The sequence below is a fragment of the Centroberyx gerrardi genome, chromosome 15 (assembly GCF_048128805.1).
Source record: "Centroberyx gerrardi isolate f3 chromosome 15, fCenGer3.hap1.cur.20231027, whole genome shotgun sequence".
NCBI lineage: Eukaryota > Metazoa > Chordata > Actinopteri > Beryciformes > Berycidae > Centroberyx > Centroberyx gerrardi.
This window is the reverse complement of record NC_136011.1, coordinates 23,153,714-23,176,208: the sequence shown is the minus strand read 5'-3', so window position 1 is coordinate 23,176,208 and position 22,495 is coordinate 23,153,714. Positions and strand designations below refer to the sequence as shown.

At 40.7% G+C, this 22,495-nt stretch overlaps 1 protein-coding gene across 1 annotated transcript; it reads left to right on the top strand.

Annotated features, from left to right (window-relative positions):
• The first annotated feature begins 332 nt into the window (after nucleotides 1–332).
• ppp1r1c (protein phosphatase 1, regulatory (inhibitor) subunit 1C) lies at nucleotides 333–22,169 on the top strand. The gene is made up of 11 exons (XM_071909209.2): nucleotides 333–526; nucleotides 2,734–2,804; nucleotides 3,006–3,078; nucleotides 3,303–3,388; nucleotides 4,276–4,590; nucleotides 9,966–10,055; nucleotides 12,468–12,528; nucleotides 14,351–14,388; nucleotides 15,130–15,184; nucleotides 18,564–18,767; nucleotides 22,120–22,169. The coding sequence occupies exons 2-11, from the start codon at nucleotides 2,796–2,798 to the stop codon at nucleotides 22,167–22,169; spliced, it is 981 nt and encodes a 326-aa protein (XP_071765310.2). The 5' UTR covers nucleotides 333–526; nucleotides 2,734–2,795.
• The last annotated feature ends 326 nt before the right edge of the window (nucleotides 22,170–22,495 follow it).

The window sequence follows — 22,495 nt, the reverse complement described above, 5'->3', positions numbered from 1 at the left end:
GTGTGTTTGTGTGGGGTGGGGGTGTGTGACGTCATTCCCGCGCACTGGAGTAGAGACACACACACACACACACACACACCTGTATAACCTGTTTGCATTTCACTCATTCAGAGCGGAACAGCAGAATAAATCAGAATTCATACAGCAACGTCTTTGCAAGTAGCCGTGAAATCTAGAGACAATTCAAAGCTAAGAATTAGAAACACAGAGGGTCAGACATTTTTTACTGATAGGGGGGAGTAAAGGGGCCAGGTGGACTATCCTGGTGTGTGTGCGTGTGTTTACACAGAGGGTGTGTGTGTGTGTGTGTGTGTTATCTGTGCCTTTGTGTCTATCTTTGACTGTGTTGATTTTGATGTGACCCGTTCTACACACGCACAAAGAGACATACACACTCCCCTGGGTGTGAACACATTTACATGAATCTACATAAATAAATTCACACACATAAACACACATTACTGCAGAACCTGATGGTCAGACCGCATCCTGCATCTCCACTGGAGAGGGGAAGCTGCCGATCTGGGTATGTGCTGTTTCATTATTTTTAAGTGGAGAGTGAGAAGTAATTTGCTTTAAAATGACTATTTATGCTTTATTAGATATTATGAGACATTATAGAGTTGAGAGTGAGGTGAGATTGGAAAGAGAGAGGGGATGATGTGATGTGACAGTTATTTGTCTGTGTAGATTCATTTCAGTCATCCAGGTGGAAGATGTAAAAAAAAACAAAAAAACATGTAAAAACACATTCTACTGGACTTAAAATGTTGAGTTGAAGGCGTTTCACCGCTCTCTCATGTGACTCAATATGAATCATCAGCTGCCGGGAAATTCCTCACCACTCAGTAGAACTGATGAAGTCTCTCGGATGAAAGGTGAAAAGTCTTCAACTCTTCTTTTTAAGTCCAGTGGATTTCATTTCTATTGTTTCTTTTGGACTTCCCACAAGCTTTTGAGCACATGAACCTTCATTCACCTCCGAGGCTGAGCGTACAAAGTATGTAGAAAAGTAGCGCTGATAGGAGACCAGTTTGCTTTGTATGTAATGTATGTATGTTTATGCTTATTATGGTAATTCGACATTGTTGAACCTAGATAGAAACCAGTTTCCTGTGGTAGGGGAGACCGGGGATTGTTGTAACATGGGGTTAGTTGTAACGGCGCCAGTTCCACCAATCAGGAATAAGCTAGAGTCACATGATCACTACTACGGAAAGTAATTGTTTGAACCAAGTTTATATTTTGATTAGCACTGATACTGTTTAAGTTAAAATGATAGAACTTGTATTAGATTAAACAGTCTTTCAAGTAAAATCTCATGCAGTCCATCCATGCAAATCTCAAACCACTGTTCTACAACAGCTAGAAATATAATGTCTGACAGGGGTGGGGCTAGTTGTAACACGTTTGAAAAAAGTGTTACTGTGACTCATTTATTAAACAGTTATGTGATGGAACAGCTCATTTCACGGCAATTAAGTTTGAATTGACTGAGATTGAACTGAACTGACATTTAAGTTAATTTTGTTCGAAAGACAACATACATGCATGTCCAGTTAAGAGATGTTAAAATGGTTCAGTTCAAAAAGTCAAAGACACACACACACACACACACACACACACACACACACACACACACACAGTGACTGACAATCATGTTCTTTAATGTCACACATTTTTCATTAGAGCTGTTCTAATGCAAATTGTATAGTGTGGGCTTAATGTTTGCCACTTTCCTCTTGTTACAATTTACCCCAGTTTGTGTTACAACGTACCCTGGTATTGGGGTAGGTTATAACAATGGAACTCCTTGTATTTGACATCAATTCATGAAGTCTGTGATATTGTAATAGTGGTTGAAGTGATTGCTTTTTGTAGTAGATAAATGTGGGTACTTTGTGTCAAAATGTGTTACAATCATCTCCGGTCTCCCCAATAGCAATCTTAAAGTGAGCTTAAAGTAATAATATGTGACATTTTCCTCTCCATCACCGATTAAAATAACACAAATAGTGATTCAGCCTGTATCTACTTCATGAAAGCTTTTACAATTGCTGTTCTTGGTGTCTGGTAGGTCTTTCCACTGCCGCACAGGAAGTGATGCGTTTCACCTTTCCGGCAGCAGCGACAGCGCTTTGTTTGGAAATGAATAGAAGAAGAACTGGGTAGTTAGCATGAGCAGCAATAGCCACCGTGGCTGAACAGACAGAGAAAAGAGCGGCGCCACCTACAGAAACTCAAACTAAATAAACAGACAAAATCCAAGGAAAGAGACGTCACAGTCCCGCCCACACTGTTTGATTGACAGGTGATCTGTGGGAAGAGCAGTGCAGAAACACCACAGCGATGAGCGCTTAGTGACAAAGATGTCGCTAAAGTAAAAAACACAGGATTTAGTGGACTATCACTTTATATGTCATCGATCAAGGCAATGATTTTATGTGACCATGCACCATGTTGTGCCTAAAATAAAGTTATCAGAATTTATTTTATTTGAATTACTTAAGGCTGTGCGACAATGGCAGCTGTTTCACCTTTAACATTTCCCCTCGAGCAAAACAATGAAACCCTACCTGCGATAGGAGCGCCTAGACTGTACTTTGACTCCTGTGGTGAGACGTGTAGGTGTGTATTTGTGTATCAGAGGTGTGTGTGAAGAAACAAAACTGCACTGCGTGTGTTGGACAACTTACTGTAAGGTCTAAGGAAATGTGTTTTTTAAACCTGCAGTGAACTGACGGCCTGGTTGGGAAGACCAGTTTGCTGCTGGACGATTGAACTGGGAGCTACTAATGAAAGAGGTATCTATCTATCTATCTATCTATCTATCTATCTATCTATCTATCTATCTGTCTATCTATCTATCTATCTGTCTGTCTATCTATCTGTCTGTCTCCCTTCCCAAATTTCCTACCAATCTGTTTATCTTTTAAAAAATGCATTTTGTACACGTTTAAACTAAACTCTGACTCGCTGTTTTTCTCCGTCTCTCTCGCCAATAGGGTGTTGAGGAGAGGAGCGATGGAAGGAGCGAAAGAGGGGGAGGGATGAGTGGAGGAGCGAGGAGAAAAGGTGGTGAGTTTGTGTCAGATGTGACTAAACCTTAAAACACAGGAATCCACAACGACACTGACTGGGAAACACTGCAGCCTAGTGGAGAAAATAATCAACTGCTGTCTCTCTCTTTCTGTCTCTGTCTGTCTGTCTGTCTGTCTGTCTGTCTGTCTGTCTGACTGTCTGTCTGTCTGTCTGTCTCTGTCTGTCTCTCTCTCTCTCTCTCTCTCTCTCTCTCTGTCCAGTCCTGTCTAGAGGAGCCAGCCAGCAGTCAGTGGACTCTGGTGGTTCCGTAGAGAACCAGTCTGCAGACAGTCTGAAACTTCACAAGGTAACTGACCACACTTTATATGTGACACACTATAAACAGATATAACTTTAACTGACTGACTGACTAACCAACAAAGTGATGACTTACTGACTAAAAGACTAACTACATAACTAACTCAATGACTGACTGATTGACTAACTAACTAAAGTGACTTTCAAACTAGATAAGAAAAAACTTCTTACAGCCTACTTACTTACTGCCTGACCTACCTTACTTGCTGACTGATTGTTTACTAGGGATATAAATAACTAATAATTTAGTAACTGAGTACTCGTTTTCTCTAACCCAATAGTTTAGTCTGAGTAAATGATTACGGCAACTGTAGGATGCTTTGCTTGTAGGTGGTTACACATATTACTTTTTCCACCCGTATATACGGCATCATTTGCATTATTAGGACTGTGTGACATAACTAATGTTAGACTTGCTAATGTAGAAACCAATGGTAGACATGACAGTAGCCAAGCGTTGCTGAGCGAATTGACCTGTTTTTCTTGTGCGTTCAGGAGGTGTAACGTCACTTTTTTGTACAGTTTTAACAAATGGGAATAGTACTTTTATAGAAATTAACTATTCACTATTTGTTTTAAATTAAAACGGGTAACCGAGTACCTGGATTATTGTTTACATCCCTATGACCTAACTTACTCTGCTGTTTACCAGACTAACCAACCAACTAACTGACTCATACTAACTTTCTACCCAAGTGACTGGCTGACTGACAGTTAACTAAACTGGGGATAGGAAGCTAATTTCACCGATTAACAACCTTCAACCAGACAGGAGGAACTAGTCGGTGAAGTCAGTTGGTGTAGTGTTTAGTTGGAATGAAATCCTGCAGACTCTTGCCCGTCCCTGAACTAAACAGTTCCTCCCTGTCTGTCCAGTCAGGATCAGGCCCTGAGTTCCTGGGTCTGTCTCGCTGTGCGGCCTGCTACAACCCACAGGGGCGCTGTATGCCTCGGTGGGGGGGGGACGACAGCGAGTCCAGCTCTGCCACCGACGGCTCAGGGCCGGACTGCGACTGGGACTCAGACGATCCGGAGTCCAGCTCCGACTCCAGCTGCAGCTCTGGGCCGGCTTCAGCCGGGACGCCTCAGAAACCCGCAGCGGAGCAGGACTCACCTGGATCTGGACCTGGAGGTGTTTCTGAGCCCGGGTGTGACGTGAAAGACGGGGCCGGATTGGCTGAGCGAGCGGAGGTGCAGAGTGCCACACAGAGAGGGATGGAGGGAAGCCGAGAGGAGAGGGGAGAAGTGATGGAGGGTCAGGAGAGGAAGAGGAGGGAGGGAATGGCTAGACGAGCCCCACTTGTCAAATCTTTCTCCCTGCCCTCCTCCCTCCCTCCCTCCGTCCTCTCTCTCTCTCTCCTGCCTCGCCCGCCCAGAGTGGTCTCCACCCTGCACCTACAGGTGCAGCCCAGCGAACACAGTGACGCCATTTTCTACACCGCGCCCATTTTCACCTCCCGACGCCATGCGGAGGGAGAGGAGGACGAGAAGGAGAAGAGGAAAAGGGGGAGCAACAGCCTGCCGCCACCGCAAGCATCTCAGCGGCAACAGGCGGGGTTACCGTGGCAACAGAAATCACTGCAACAACCGACAAATCAGCAACATCAGTATCAGCAACAGCAACATCATCAGCTGTCACATCATTATCAGCAACATCAACAACAACAACAACATCATCAACAACAACAACAACAACAACAACAACAACAACATCAACAACCCTTTTTTCCAGTTTGGGGGCAGGGATTGCCGCCGCCACTGCCACCGCCTCCGCACACATTTCCTGTGTTACACACTCCAACACCACACACACACATGTCAAACACACCCCAGACACTACATACACACACACCACAAACATGCTGGCATTGTTACAATACACACATTCCCATACCATACACACACAATGGACACATACCCAGATATTAGAGTACAGCAGAGTTATCAACCCATACAGCCCTGATATTTATCAGTATTCAGTCAATGGAATATGTGAAACAAATAAAGAGATTTGCATGTGAGGGTAATGAGTTCAGTGAAATGTTTGTTATCGAACATGAGCCTTAAACTTACACACAATTTTGGCATTTTGAAGTTTAGTTTATTTCCTTTCTGCATCAAACATTTGTCACGTCACATTTGTACAAATCTATATTCACATTTCAGTGACAAAAAAAAACCAACAAAAAAAAGTACAGTTGCCCATATACTGAATATAGATTAGTACTTATTTTATTGTACCTCCCTTAAAATGAAAAGTGAAATAAAAATGTACCAAAGTAAAGTTGGCAGGGGGAGGAAGACGGACAAGACTGATGAGATGAGATGAACTTCTCACAGGATCAGCAGCAAGTCAGAAGTCAGCAGAATGTATGTTTAAGCCTCCTGGAGTAAATGTTTGGTTTGAGGAAACTGAAATCTTATAAACAGGTGGATCGATGCAGCAGGGTGCTGCTTCAAGTGTTCTCACGCTCAAAAATGTCAACAATTGTAAGCTGAAAAATGTTAGACACAAGCGGTGCGGTTATTGCTCACAGCTACAATGATGCAGCCTGTCATCAGTAGTTTGAATATAAATAAGGTGATGAATGAAATGTAAGCAGTCCTTGGCTATAGCTCTGTGAGATCAACTGATGCTTGTCATGTGTAAGGTTGCTGGTTTGAATCCCAGCTCTCTCACTCTTAAGGTTTTCCATGCTGTTGTTGTCAGTAGTGTGAACACAGGTAGAAAGAAGATGATAAACAGTAGGACATCCAAAGCAGCAGCTGGTCTTTCTGTCAGACTGTCACTACCTGACGGCCCTAGTGTTGATTTGATCCCTGATGGAGGGGAAATGTTATCAATGTAATATCTTTAAGATGACTGGTAAAGACACTGGCTTACAGAGCAATATACTGCCTCCTATAGGCCGCTGCAAAGAAATACACTGTCAGGAATGTATTACACACTGGCTCCTGCAAGCAGTCACATAGACTTGTACAACATGTAGACACAGATACAATGTGTAGTTGACACAGTATGTGGAGAGACAAATCCCAAATATATGACAATAATCAATCAACAATATGTAGCATATAAAATACTTGTAGAGAAACTCCAAACAAGAGTACGCATATAGGCAGGCGGTGCCTACTTGCTTTTGTAATACACACATAATGAAATGCTAAAACATTTCTAACAACCTTGACATATTGGGAAAACCTCAGCTGGACGTGGCTTCCTCTTTCATAGGCCGCACCTTTCAGCTCTCTGGTAGGTTGGGAATGGTATTTTAGAGCTCCAGCCACTGGTGATGGAGAGGGAATCGAACCGGCGACCTCATCAACCAGAGAGCTTTTCATTCGTCTTCCCTCTGGGTGTCGGCGTTTAAATTTCACTGACTTACTCAGGTTTGAACCCACAACCTCTTTAGTGCAGCTGTCCAGCACTTTGAGCCACTGGATCATACAGCTTCACAGTGTTTTTTTTTTTTTGTCAGAGCTTTTCAATCTTTACTTTGGATGCTGGCTATCAAAACTCAGGCTTCAACCAACAACCTCGAAACCTTAATTTAGACATCTAACTCTATAATCCACTGGGTCACACCGCTGCAGAGTGCTTTTCTCAGAGCTTTTCAGTTTTTACTCAGGATGTACGCTTTCAAAATTCACTGTCTTAACTCAAAGTCAGCGCTTTGAGCCACTGGGTCTCACCACTTTGGAGGTTTTCTTTCTCAGAGCTTTTCAATCTTTGCTTGGGTTGTTTGGCTTTCAGACGTTCCTGGCAACCCGTGAGTGGAAACTGGCCCTAAACCTTGAAACACAGGACGTCAAAAGATGCTCACAGCTGTCCAGCACTTTGAGCCACTGGGTCACATTGCCTCAGACGCTTCTTTCCTGAGAGCTTTTCAGTGTTTCCTCTTGACACTCACTGGTGTCAAAGGCAGAAACTCAGCAACTCACAGCATCTCAGTAGGCTTAGCTTCTGAATTTGTTCTCTGGAAGTCTCTGGATAGTGGCTCTCAAAAAAAGAAAAATGACTTGGGTTGTAAACTGCAATCTCACCGGACTCTTGAAACAGTTTATTCCTCTGAGCTGCTGATTGAAACTCCAGCTCAGCTTGTCAGAGATCATTTCAGTTTCCTCTTAGTCTTGGATGTCAAACCAAACATTTACTCCAAAGCACTCAAGCATACAATCTGCTGACTTCTGACGAGCTGCTGATCCTGTTGAGTCAGGCGGCCAAAGGTTCAGATAACAGTCTGTGGTTAAGACATGCTGTGATAGACTACACCTAAATAAATACATTCAATCCAGTTAATGAGACAGCAATGAGGTCTCAAGTTCTCATGTCATCCTCTGTACAAATATTCCACTTTGTTATTTAGGAGCAGGTGACTGATTATGTTCAACACACTGTGCAAATGTGACAACCACTTTTACTGAATTCTTACATAAAATTGTATAGTATGTAGCCTATAATTAACTGTAACTGTGTTGATAGATGTTTGCTATCAACCCAAAATGAATAATGCTGTGAAATAAAAGATTATTAATCTTTTAAGTCTGATATAGCTGTCAATATTCCTTTTGACATCCTTGTGTTCGTGTCTGTGAACTGAAAATATTACAAGTGATGGACGCAGAAATTCATTTATTTATTTTTGTGTGTGCACACTCTGAACACCAATAGAGGGAATCTTCAAATTTCAATACACAAAAAAAAAAAACAATGTAAAAGGCGAAGTAGGCTGCTCAAGATAGGCCCACTATAGATCGATGTTTATTGAATGTTGCCTTTTCAATGTTAAAAAATCTATTCAGCTAACGAAAAATCAATGCATGATTGGATTTCACTAAATGAATCAAATAAAAATGAGAAGTAAGAACCATCAGCACCAGATTCTCTGGTCCCTGTGAGCTGCTTTACAGCGTATTTCAGAGTATTTCATTTTCTTTCCTTTATTGCTTTTCAAGTGTCACTTAACAGCCCACTGCAAAGGCACCCTTGAGATTTCACTTTTAAAACTGTGCCCAAAATTTCCCGTAATGTCACAAATGAAGGAAGCAGACTGTTGCAGCTACGAATGTTAATGGAAATAGTTGTTTTTTTTTTTCTGCTAGTGTTGGGAGGAAACGCTGCAGGTGCTTGTTTACCATCGAGTCGTTTCTCTGCTCCGGTCTCACCTTCACAGAGCAGAGATGGATAGTTTCCAATTACAGTCTAACAACAAGAGGCTCTTTGTATCAAGCGTGTGTGTGAGTGTGTGTGTGTTTGTTTGTGTGTGGATTTGTGCGTATTTCTGTGTGTGTGTGTGTGTGTGGTTCCTTCCACCTACAGTAGCCACTAAGTCTGTCCAGATGTCTACAACGAGCAAAGTGTTTCCACTTCTACTGCCAACACGCGCACACACACACACACACACACACACACACACACACACACACACACACACACACACACACACACACACACACGCTGACATCATTGGTCGCAAAAGATGTAGGTTTCTGAGTGGGGGGAAAGAAAATGCAGAGTGGAGGGGGAGAGGGGGAAAGAAAGAGACAAAGAGACATAGAGGACGACAAAAGCGACACAGAAAGAGGTGGAGAAAGAAAGAGGGAATATAACATAAAGCTGATTTATTATTTATATATTTATATTATATATTTATCTTGATGCACATTGAATTGAATTGAAAGAAGGAGAGAAAATGTCGCTTTTTACTGCCAGCTTTCTCCTTCTGTGTTAATTGGTCATTTAATTCAACGGTATCTCAACCTGGGGGTCGGGAACCCCCAAGGGGTCACAAGATAATTTTGAGGGGTCGCGAGATGCTTTATAAGAAAGGGAAAAAAATCATATTTCTACTATAGAAATTCATTATCATGTGTATTTTTTGTGTTTTTTTCTCTAATTTTTGCTTTTTTCTTGTGAAATACTGAATAGTTTTCAGCTTCTAGGCCTCCACTGATTATCAATCACATGAAATGACCTGAAAAGGGAAAATCATTCTCTGGTTGAACTGTTCAACCTGTGATCGGGGTCCATTGATTGAGAACCATTGATTTAAAGACTTCCCCATTAGCTGATCACATGCCATTCAGCAACCAAACATAACATTACATAGAGAATAAACTTGAGCACAATTTAAAAGAGAATGATGGAAAAGTTGCATACATGAAAAATGGCATCATAACAACAACTTATTTAGATTATAAAATAGAAAACAGCTGTGTGACGTAATAATTTAATCTGCTATAGAGGGAGAGTTACATCATCATCTTTCTCTCCATCCTCTTCCTCTCTCACCTCAATCCAACCATTCAATAGAGGTTATGCTTCCCTCTCCTCTTTCTCCCCCTCCCCCCGCCCCTTTGCTCTCTCTCTCTCTCTCTCGCTCTCTCTCTCTCTGTCTCTCTGTCTGTCAATTAGTGATAATGGAGCCCAACAGGCCAAAGAAGACCACTCCCTCTCTCTCTCTTGTCTCTCTCTCTCTCTTGTCTCCTCCCTCTCTCTCCCTCCCTCTCTCTCTCTCTCTCTCTCTCTCTCTCTCCCTCTGTCTGTCTTTCTTTCTATCTCTCAGTCAGTAATAATGGAGCCCAGCAGTCCAAAGAAGATCCAGTTTGCTGTTCCTCCGCTACAGGGACAGCTGGACCCACAGGCCGCCGAACATGTGAGTGCATCTGTGTGTGTGTGTGTGTGTGTGTGTGTGTGTGTGTGTGTGTGTCAGAAAGATAGAAAGATAGAGAGATAGAGAGAGATAGAGAGAGAGAGTGTGGGTGCATGCGTATGTGAGTTGAATAGGGCTTCTATCTGCCGTCTTGCATCTGGAATCTTGCATGTGTGGGTGCATGTCAGCATGTATGTGTGTGTGTGTGTGTGTGTGTGTGTGTGTGTGTGTGTGCTGGGTAGGTCTGCCATGTGAAAAGTGGTGTTTGTGTATCTGGGTGAGTGTGTGTGTGTTTAATGGGTCTGTCATGTTTGAGCAGCAGTGCATGTGACAGTGTTTGTATCTGAGTGTTTATTTGTTTTTTTCTACTTAGCAAGCTGCTGTGTGTTTTCATGCCTTTATAGGCCAGCAGTCGTGTCCATACCATCCCAATGTTGGGATGGTATGGACATTTAAAGGAAAAATCCACACTAAACTTCAATATTGTTAACAAAACACAGCTATTGGCAATGTACTTTTTATTCTTGGCTCCATATCGTGTTTTGCTGCTGTATTTTTTTTTGGCTAAACATAGATAGCGTGACGTCAGGTTGAGCTACAACGCCGTTTTAATTAATTTTTAATATTTTTTCGTATATATAAACACACCTTCAAATTTCCATAGCTCGTCTCCCATATGAACCATGTCGCGTTCGAAAAATATTTTCTCAAATATTGAAAAAAGCTGTTTGAAAAGATTGTTCCTCCTCCTTCTTCCAGTATTTGCTCAATAATATCAAGCTAACTTTGCTCCGATCACATGCGTCCCACAGCTGAAATGCAACATGTTCACGCCCATTCTCTGGGGGTTGTCCAAAGGCATTCTGGGAAATGTAGGAAATCACTAACTTAAGTAGAAGTGCACGAGGCAGGTAGAGGGAATGCGGGTGCAACAAAAAGGTAAACTACAACGCTATTCATCACAAAATAACTTCTGAAATGCATTGAACATCATAGATTGATGATATATAACAGTGTTAGAGAATCTGATTTTTCCTTTAACTGTTTCTATTTTATTCCTGTACAGTCAAGAGTCTACAAAGTAATACAGTGAGCTGAAGTTGGATCAGAGAGCTCAAACTGCTCTTTTTAAAGCTAAAGAGAAGATATCAGTCTTTCTGAAGCCTAACATCTTCTTCACATCTTTACACACCGGTTGGTTGATTGAAACCGGAAGTCGTTCATTACCGAGGAAATTGATTAACGGACGGTGACAGATTACTGCCCCGCTGCGGCTGCCGGCTCCACTGGGCTGAGCTGGAAACTGTCAGCATCGCCAGCAGTGAAAGATAAATTTTAGCAATGGTTTTATGAGATACCAACTTGTAAACAAAGCCTCTCCTGGGGGGCGAGCAGGCTGACGCTGAACATTTACATTCCAGCAGAGTGACAGGATCGTTCCTTTAGTCTGGGGACGGAGAAACAAAGTTGTGAACAAAGCAGATAGTATTGGGACAGTGAGCTTAAATTGGTCTTTTTAAAAAGTGAAACAAGCTTTAATTGGTCTTTTTTAAAAAGTGAAACAAGCTTTAATTGGTCTTTTTAAAAGTTACATATTGGGACAGTGAGCTTTACTTAGTTAAGTGTTGGAACAGTGAGCTAAAGTTAATCTTTTCAAAGTAGGCTATGTGTCAGGTAGGTTGGATTGGTAAATATTGGGACTGCAAGCTAAAAGTGATTTGAACAATTTTAATATTGGCAAAATCCTTCTTTTTAAAGCCTAAGTAGTGGGACAATAGTTTAAGTTTGTTATTGCAAAACCTATTATTGGAACAATTAATGAAAATGTGTCATTTTAAAGCCTAACTATTGAAAGAGTGAGGTGGAAGAGTAAAGTATTGGGGCTGTAAGATAATGGAGTAAATTTTAAAACCTGATTATAAGAACACTATTCTGTACTTGATCTTATGCCTTAGTACTGGGACAATACTTAGTTTGACATTTTAAAATGGAAGTACTGGGACGGTGAGCTCAAGTTGTATTAGGACTAGCTATGTAATAACTAATAATAAGCCAAGTTTGGTATTTGGACAATTAATTAAAGTTTTCCATTTCACCAAAGCCTAAATATTGGAGTATATAAGTTGTTGTTTTTAAAGCCAGGGACAGTAAATTAAAATTTGTATTTTTAAGCAGAAGTATTAAAGTATTATTTTATTAAATTAATAAAAAATTAAAGACCAAATATTGTCGTCGTATTGTATATGAGTATAAGGACAATAAGCTAAGTGCTGGGACAAATGTTTGTAATTTTCACTACTGAAACACTGAGCTAGAGAAGGTCTTACCAAGTACTACAGATTTTTAAAGACATTGCAATGAAGTCTATTTTTAAGTCAAAATTAAAATGTGTGTGTGTGTGTGTGTCTCCCTCAGATCCGACGCAGAAGACCAACTCCTGCCACTCTGCAGATCTACAGACAACCAACTGGCACAGGTAGAGAGAGAGAGAGAGAGAGAGAGAGAGGGAGAGAGAGAGAGAGGGAGAGAGAGAGAGACAGACAGACAGACAGACACACTGAGCGGTAGAGAGGGAGACAGAGAGAAATAGAGGTAGCTATAATGGAATCTTTATTAGATTTCTACTGGAGCTTTTGGTAAGTGATCTGCAGTGTTCAGACTGCACTGATGGATGCCTAACGATGTGTGTGTGTGTGTGTGTGTGTGTGTGTGTGAGTGTGAGTGTGTGTGTTTGTGAGAGAAATAGAGAGAGACAGAAAGAGGAAAAAGAAAGTGAGAGAGAGAGGGAGAGAGAGAGAGAGAGAGAGAGAGAGAGAGTGTTTGTGAGAGAAATAGAGAGACAGAAAGAGGAAAAAGAGAGAGTGAGAGAGAAAGTGTGTGTGTGTGTGTGTGTGTGCTGAGCCAACTCTCAGACCTTATAAATCCTTCTACAGGAACTGGATGATTGAATAATCGGCCTGATTCCATTTAGTGAGCTCAGCTCTGCGGGCCTGGTTCCAATACAGTTGTATAGAGCCCTGCAGGGGCCTGAGGTGCGTTCAACCGGCCATTTTGTCTGTTTTGCACAGAAACAAGAGAACGGAAACGTTGGCATGCAGTATCAAACATACTGGGGAGAGTAGGGGGAATGTTTACAGGGAACATAAAGATGTTAAGGCTGAGAAAGGGATTGGACTCCTGGAATATTTAACTGCTGGTCATGCCATAACATAAATAAAATAAAACTAGAAGGCAGTCGGAGAGCGGAAACCTCCACCACTGTGAACAATTCATCCAACTCGCTGTTACACCCAAAGGCATCATTCCTATCATTGCAATTTTACGTTTAAATTGATTTCTTCACCCTGCAAACAAACCCAATCAAGTCTCTATCTCTGTTAGTTTCACAGTTACGACAAAAAAAAACATAATTGTCTAATGGTGGAAATCTGGATGACCACCAAAATATAATCAACTGTTCCTTGGCCCAAGGCCGATCTGTCCACCAAATTTCATGGAAATCCATTCATAACTTTTTTTTAGGTATTCTGCTGACAGACAAACTAATGAGTGAAAACAAGAAGTCACCGCACACTGAGCCTTGATCCAAACAATATTTTTTCTCACTGTATTAGAAGACCTATGTTTTGACAAAAAGTGTCAGATTATGCCGATAAATAATTGTTGGCGACCAGCAGGAATTACAACAACATCAGTAGAACTTGTCTCCTCCTACACAAGTCTCTGGTTCATTGGGACAGTGAGCTGAAGCTGAGCTGGACTTTTAAATCCTAAATATTGGCACTGTAAGTTGATCGGACCTGATTATAAGAACAGTAAACTATTCTGTAGTTGGTCTTGCAGCCTAAGCACTTAGTTTGTCACTTTAAAGCCAAAGTAACGGGACAGTGAGTTTAATAGGCTGAGTTTAGGCCAGAAAGTGAGTTCTGAAAGCCAGAAATCTCAGTACCAGGCAACGTAATCCTCAAGTCTTTGGTGTTGATCAACAACACTATCAACCCCAATCATAAAAACTCACTTTGTGGCCCATGTTCTCAGTGGATAGCGGCATGTAATCTTCATTCACAATTGTTCAGCTGTGGCTGTACTGATCCAAACAAACAGTTTATCTGAACAGCGCTGGCTCCAGTTGAGCTGACACAAACCTGTGGGGGCCTGATTCCAACACGATCACAGCAAGGCTTCACAAAAAAACATCTGTCCTGCAGATGGTGACACAGTAATGGGTCATCTTAAAAAAAGTGACAAACTAAAAGAGGATTAAAGAGCTAACTGCTGCTATCTGCTCTCTCCTGCAGATGTTGGGGAGCAGCACACTGCCAGTGGAGAGACGCAGGTTTGTAGAAATATTTCTTCTATATAGAGAGATGCAGGAAAACATTCTTCTCCTGCTAAATTAATTTCCAAACCATATATTTCTATGATGTTGGTGAACCAAATGTGACAGCCAATTCCAGGGAATTCAAAATAATGAGAAAAGAAGGCTGCACTATGAAGAGAGCTATATACTCTTCACATGTTAATCTCTATGACAGCAGTATCAAACTATAACTGTAATACTACTAATAATAACCCTAATAATTCTTTTAAAATGAATGATTTGAATGGGAATGTCCATTCTAGCTGTATGGCATCTTCACTCAGAGATGCAGAGATCAGATTTCTTTCATTCAGTCATTTCTACCACAAGAACATGATTGGCCGAGTCGCTTGAGTTGTAAAATACCCAATAAACATAAACCTGTGACTGCATGAAAGTTAATTTAATATGAACTGTCATGCAGATTTTTAACTGAATAATGGAAAATGAACAGAATATTAAAGAATATTATTTAACATTAACCGTCTAACTTTAAAATTTAACGCGCAAACCAAAAATCACCACTCACACTGGTACTTATGTGTTGCTTAGACATGGCTTGGCTGAAGAATATTGTTTATTATTATTCAATTACCATTCATTATAAATGAAGGATTTATTGAACATGAATGATTGTCTTTTTATTACAATGGTGTCTTACTGTTTAACTTGGTGGCGGTGTGAGTCCGGGCTGTAACGCGTTCTTCTGGTCTGCAGGGTCCAGACACCAGTCAGAGGAAGCAGGGGACCTATGCTCCGCCCACCATGAAAGGTAAACAAAGGATGCGTAATTTTCCGGCCTGGTCTCCCAAAAAATGTTGTGAAATGAGAGCAACGTCCTAAAAATGCAAAAATGACATGCATCGTGCACGAAAAAGTGAGATAGGAGACAGGACTAGAAACAGACAGACAGCATGTTGACATTGAAATAGTTCGATGCCGTATAGATGTTTAACAAATTAGGTGTAAAAGAGAAGTAGAAGTAGAGAAGGTAGTCTGGTCATTTTGCTGAGAAAACAGTTGCATGTGTGTAACTGTAAATGTCTGTGATGGAGTCCATGAAGACAGAGATAGAAATGAAATTGTGCAATGTCAGTCTTTTTTTTAGCGAGAGTTAGCGAGAACAGCAAACCGGAATAAGCTAAAGGTAAACTCTTTTAGGCTTATAGCATCTGTCTTGATGCATTTATTTCTTCATTTATTTCAGAGGCAACAGACCCATATTTTATCTGTTAGCAATGAGGTTACACCGAATTAGATTCAAGAAGTGACAAGGCCAGCAATCAGCATGTGGTTAGGAAACAGTCAAAATGATAGTTAATGAGCCACTTAGCAAATTACCAACCTCTCTTGTAATTCATCAGGAAGTGTTCGGTCTATTTCAGCTCTTTGTCCAGAGCCATACGTTACATAAAGTTAGGCAACCCCAAGACTGCAGGACCACATGCTGAAATGTAATGTCTGGCTCTGGTTGCCGGTGTGTTTGGCTGCAGCTGTGTACACACCAGTCTCCGAGTATCTGTGTGTGTTTTTCGGATGTCATTTATCTTTATTTTGTTTTCAGTATATGTTGTTGGCCTTATCTGTTGCTATTCTTGGTTTTCCCTTCCTCTTTTGTGTTTTTTTAAATTTTGTTTCTCAGTCTCCCTTTGAGAGAGGCCCTGGCATGGCCGGGGGGGTGCAGGCAGGGGAAGTGGAGGGGGATGTTGGAGTCACGGCACCCTGGGGAGCTTGTTTCTGATAGACAGGTTGCTTAAACTATGGGCTGGGGCCCCACATGGTTCACAGGCCTGTGTTCCTGTGTCCCTGTGTCTAACTCTAATCCCACATTTGCTCAGTTTGCGTCCCCACATAACAACAGGACCAGTCAGTAACTACAGGATTTAATGATTTCACCATGGTAAGAATTCACACAAGTGCAACAAATCCATGCAAATATAGTAACAGCTTTCAAATTTGCCAACTGCAACAACACTTCCTCATAAAATTGCAAGCACTCTAAAGATTTGACATTAGAGTGCTTGCAATTTTAGTCAACCGGCACTTTACTATACCAAAAACAATTGAATCAAACCTTACGTCAGCGCTTTCAAGTGTAGTTCAAGTTCTCACAGCCACCTGCCCTCATCATTCACTGAAGAATTTCATCTGCAAGGTAGCGGGAAGGAAATGCTTAGAACAATCCTCTTGATGGTTTGTTTTCATCCTTGAAGCACATCAGGATGGATGACAGTAAATCAGTAAACAGTAAATCCCTGTGAAAGAGGCTGCTGCATCGACGCTGCCGACAGTTGCTGAAGGAACCAAATCGCTTGCTAGATTTAATGTCAGGTTGTAAAATAGCATGTAGGTTAATGAAAACGAGAGAGAGAGAAAAGCAATCAAATGAATAAATACCTACATCAACAAGGATGTCATTTTTACATCAAAGTTTAACATTCATTCAGTCTACGCTGAATATACAAAATATTAGGGTCGTCTTCCTGAGTTGCAGCCCCTTTTGCACAATCCACATCTCAATTGTCTCAAAGCTTAAAAATCCTCTTCTAACTCGTCTGCTTCTCTTTATCTACATCTCCTCCTTTGCGATCTGTATCGATTTAATAAGGGAACTCAATAAGGGATAATGGCTTTTATCTGGATTCACCTCATAAGTGTGCTTCATGAAAACACTTTCTACATTCAGTGTATATTTCAAATCCCTCCTTCACATCACTGGATTGGCTATGGAACTAACTACTAAGCCTATAAATTATCAGCTTGTAGGAAAACAACCACTCATTGGATCACAGTGTTCTGCAGGACCGGCGGCCCCCCAAAAAACACTTTGTTGCTGTCAAGGAATCTCGTCTGTTTTGCTATGATTGCCCAGATGTGAATAATTTATAGAAGAAGTGTTATGAAGCTCCTGGAAAGTCCTGATGGGCAGAAGAAGCAGTAAGAAGCTACAGTACTGGGCCAGGCTTTCAGTTTATAGCACAACAGTAAAGAGACTGACGATGCAAAGTTAGAGTCACTAAGAGCTTTACGCTTTTTTTGTGTTAAAAAGAGAAAATTCAAGTATGAGAGTTACAAGTTGGAGTGTTAATGAGCGTGTGCATGTTTTGTATGTTTTTATTTATATGCATGTGTGTGTGAGAAAGAGAGAGATAGTGTGTGTGTGTGTGTGTGTGTGTGTGTGTGTGTGTGTGTGTGCGAGGCTCTCTACCAATGAGTGCAGTACTTGGTTCCGGGAAGCGGAGGCAGTAAAAGCTTTTCTCTTATTGATCCCGTCTGAGTGCTGTGTGTGTGTGTGTGTGTGTGTGTGTGTGTGTGTGTGTGTGCGTGTGTGTGCCAGTTAGCTAATAGCCTTGTGAGCGATCTACCATATGGTTGCATTTACATAGCATCAGAAAAATGTATTTTTATTTTTTTTTTTAATCTTTGTGGCGCAAATCTGGTTTTCTCATTGTCGTCTTACAATAGTTTGGATTTTCACAACACATTTTCAACGTGCAAATCTCTTGCTGTTATACTCCTACATTTGGCATCTCATATAGTGATTCTGACTTTAAAATACAAAACAGTTATATGAAAATAGGTAGTACAACATGCAAAAGTTTATCATTTAGCTTTATATAAATGGCAGTACAAAATGACTCTGATTGTTACTCTGATTTTGAGATGATATATAATGATTTAAAATAAAACAAATCTTAGTGGTACAAATTGGGTGTTTATTTGCCAATATATAGTGCAAATGTTTTACTTCATAGTTCAATAAAACTGCCCCAAAAAAGCACCAAAAAACCCTGAAAAAAAAAAAAAAAAAAAAAGTCCACTGTACCATATTTCCTGGATAAATATACTGCTAACTATCTACAAGTGAGACAAATCGCATCGCTCTTCCTCACCCCAAGCCAATAAGAGAGATATTTAGGTTTGCCAGGTGTCAGGCAGGGCTGCTCTGATGTATTTTATGTTGCCGCTTATCTTTATGTCAGTTATTTGTTTTATTAGTTTTCTTTCTCCCTGTTTAGTTCGTCTTCAGTTGGGACTTTCTTCCCTCTGGTTCAGTTTCAGTACGATAAGGCATATGAATCAGTTCTCCGCTCTGTCGCAGTAGTTGTAGTGGAAGCTTCTCTCCACTAGAGGCGCTCTTGTCTCCTCAGAGCTCCAGCTGGGGGTGGAGCAACACCTTCTGGGGGCGGGGCTCTGTGAGACTGACAGCCAGCTCAGCCCAATCACAGCGCAGCTCTATGCCAACGCTTCCCTGTGGGCCAATCACAACGGGCCAGAGGAAGCCAATGGGAACGAGGCGAGTCTGGTGTTAGCCAATGAGGAGAGAGGAGTGGCAGAGAGCAACAGTTCAGGGGGTAAACGCCTCTTAGACAAGTTTACACACTTACATAGACACACAATATATAAATACACACACATCAGTGTTAACTTTGACAAAATTATAACGAAAATTATCTATAAGTCCGGATAAAAACTAGACACTATGAATTTCAAAAAAGAATGACTCGACTAAAATTATTTTGCATTTTCATCAATTAAAGTAAAATTTACTAGGAGGCAAAAACACTTTTTATGTTTAACATTAAATTATGTTTAATGATGGTTTGTCTTAAAGAAATACAGAGTTTTTGGTCAACTTACCTGGTGATAAAAGTATAAACACCAAAGTCATTCACGTGTCCCGAGTAGATTGTTCGCTTCGGTGCTTAATGCTAATTAGCATACACAATGTTGAATATTTGTATTAGCATTAGCCAGTAAAAAAGTAAAAAGACAGACAGTTAGTGGTTAGGTGTTTCATATGGCTTGTAGATTCCTAAATTTTCAAAATTAAATATCACGACTTCATTTTTCACCCACCACCTTCACTTCCTATGGAAACAAGAAGTGACGTGCCTGCTAGCTAAAAACATTACATTACTTTTGAATCATGATTCATCAAAATTTGACCAATCTCTTACGCAAAAGTGCCAGACTTGGCCACATATAATTTAAGATTACTTGCCATTTAGGTTCAGAGCTGCTACAAGTTCTCATTTTCTCACTTTTGAGGTAATGCTAGTCGCCTACTATCACTCAACACAGTGTGTGCTAAAGTGTTAGCATGGAGCGCCGGAGTGAACCATGTCTCAGTGTATTATGTATTATTTGATTTAAATAACCGATTCACTTTGATTGACGATTGTTTTCACTAAGACTATAAACAAGATCAATAACTAAAAATGCATGCAATCAAAATGTGACTATAAGACTGCAATGAAATCTAAAATTGCTGCCAAAATTAACACTTGACACACACACAATCAACCAATCAATTATTCATTATTCACTAATTATTCACTCCAAGTTAACATTGCCATCACAACAGTCTGTGTTCATTCTGTTCTGTCATTCTCTTATGAAAGGTCTAACTTACTAATAGTACTAACCCCTCTATCTCTCCCTCTCTTTTCTCTTTCCTCTTGGTTTTGCATGGTCTTTCTATTTCATATTATCTTCCACCTCTCTCTCTCTCTCTCTCTCTCTCTCTCCTTCTCAGACTTGTCATGTGACCAAAAAGAGGAAGTGTCCAGTCCCGGCTCCGTCTCTCGATAGCCACCTTTCCACCTTCTCTCTCTCTCTCTCTCTCTTTCTCTCTAGCTCTGTCGTTCTCTCTTTGTCTCTCCATAACCACCGTCTCCCTCCTCTGTCTCTTTCTCATCCTCCTCTTCTCATACCATTAACACACCGCTTCACTTAACCGTGCGTTAACATACACACAAATATTGTATCACTTATTTGATCTCTCTCTCACACACATACACACTCAGACAATAAGAGGTTTTATTTAAATGTATTAAATCAGTCTTAAGTTAGTACTGTAGGTGATGATGATGAGGTTGTGCTTGTGAAAGAGATGGCTGTGAATAAAGTTGTATTATATTGAAATATGTACTGAATATCTGAGTATCCTTCAGTCTGTTTAAAGGAGTCGAGAGAGTCTTCACCCAAATATTTCCCTGCAAATATCAAAAATCAAGTTGAATTTAATGAATATTGGTGACATATCTTAAATGTAACTGTGATGATCTCTACCTCTCTTATCAAAGAGTTCAAAAAATGAGACATCTAAACCAAAAGGGGACAGAACAAAGTGCAGGGATGTCTTCTTCAAAGTCAACAACCATTAAAAGATTAAAATATTAAAAGGTTAAAAGACTAAAAAATCAGGTTTTAAGAGGAAAGAGGACATGATTTTGTTTTTGCAATATGCACCATATAAATAGTGTTACATCTGCCTGACCTCACTGTTTGCAGATCAACATCCTCAACTTCCCCTGTAACTGCACTAACAACTTAAGTGTGTGTGTGTGTGTGTGTGTGTGTTTGTGTGTGATTTATGCAACATGTGTCCCACTGTGGCCTGAGAGGCAAAACATTCACAGATGGGATGGGGGGAAAAAACAGAAAGAAAGGAAGACACTGAGTCTATCTATCTGTCTATCTATCTATCTATCTATCTATCTATCTATCTATCTATCTGTCTATCTATCTATCTATCTATCTATCTATCTATCTGTCTGTCTATCTATCTATCTATCTATCTATCTATCTATCTATTTATCTATCTATCTATCATCTCCAAACCTGTAAGTATAGCAGACCTGTTTTCCTTGTCAACTTGTAATTTAAATGTGATTTCTGAGAAACAATCACATAAATCTGATTTTATGAAATCTCTGGGCTTCCACACTTGACCTGAAAAAGTCCATCATGGCTCTCCTGTGGCTGTTTATTCCATCTCTGCCCGTCTTACTCTTTCCTGCCCGTCTTTGAGGACTAGCAGGTATTTCCTGTTGATGCTGCGTCCAAAACGAATGCAGTGGGACTGGGAGCAGGAGGATTAGTCTCGCTGTGCGCTGCTCACACTTTACTGCCAACGATTCCTTCCTTCCTTCTTTTAGTAAAGGTCCCATATTATTCGGTTTCATGATTTTCAAATATACTGTGGCTCAGGATAAGAATAATGTTCTTCCTGCAAATATTTGTAGTTTAGTTAAAGGGGTATTTATTGAATAAATTGCAAGACAAAGTCCTCACAGTTACGATACTGGACTCCGATTGGCCGACAGCAGCAGCTCTTCTAATTCAAAAATGAGGTAAACCTGCTGAGTGGAGGCTTTACAGATGGTTTGTCAATTAAAATGCTGCAAACGTGCTTGATTGGAAGGATATTAATTGTTTTTTAGTGAGGGGAGCCAATCAAGAGCAAGACCTGTAGTGATGCATTGACTGAAGTTCATCTGCCTGTTAAAAAAGGTGATTTTTGAAAATGCAATAACTTTAGATTTAACCACTCAGACAAAATCTAATTAACAGCGTCTTCACTAAACATCTTTGATCATACATGCATATAGAGGACAATTTGAAGTCCAATAGTAGGGTCCCTTTAAATGGTATATTTGACAACTGGTAGCATACTTTATAGAATAAGAAAGCGCAGTAGACCTGCTGTACAAGACAAATCACACATGCAGCGTAGCTAAACCAAAGCTGATTGACAAGCCAAATGTTTATAGATAGGAGCATTGCAAAAACACAAAGGCAACAATGAAAGTCAGTGTTAGCCACTGGAGAAACACCGGTATTATCCTTCAATACATGCTGATGTGATCGTATGACAGAATTAACATCTTAACTGACAATTCTGAATGTGTGTCCAACCAGAATGTTCTCTGCCTGAAGAAGACGAGGAAGCCAGCCCTCAGGATGTCTGATGGTCTGACGGAGAGAAAAATCACTCTGCAACAAAGGCGGCCATTTTTTCCTCCCCCATACACTCTGAACAGCAATAATTTTCTCTGAACAACCCGTGTATGGCAGCCATCTTATGTAGCAGCTAAATGACGGGACATTGTATGACTGTTGGCAGACTGTTGACCTTCTACTCTCTCTGAACCAGCCTGGGTTCATACTGGTCCAAACAACTGACCTCACACAGCGGCCATTTTGAACACTTGGGTGGGAAACTTTGGCATATAGCTAGCAATAGAGAGCCTAAGTCCCTCCCCTTCCGCTGTCCCCCGTGGGACCTTATTTCGGA

Excerpts from the sequence above, each read along its gene's own strand:
- ppp1r1c (XM_071909209.2), top strand. Across the intron at positions 3,389-4,275 it reads ACAGTCTGAAACTTCACAAG|TCAGGATCAGGCCCTGAGTT; the intron begins GTAACTGACCAC and ends CTGTCTGTCCAG. Across the intron at positions 4,591-9,965 it reads GATTGGCTGAGCGAGCGGAG|TCAGTAATAATGGAGCCCAG; the intron begins GTGCAGAGTGCC and ends TCTATCTCTCAG.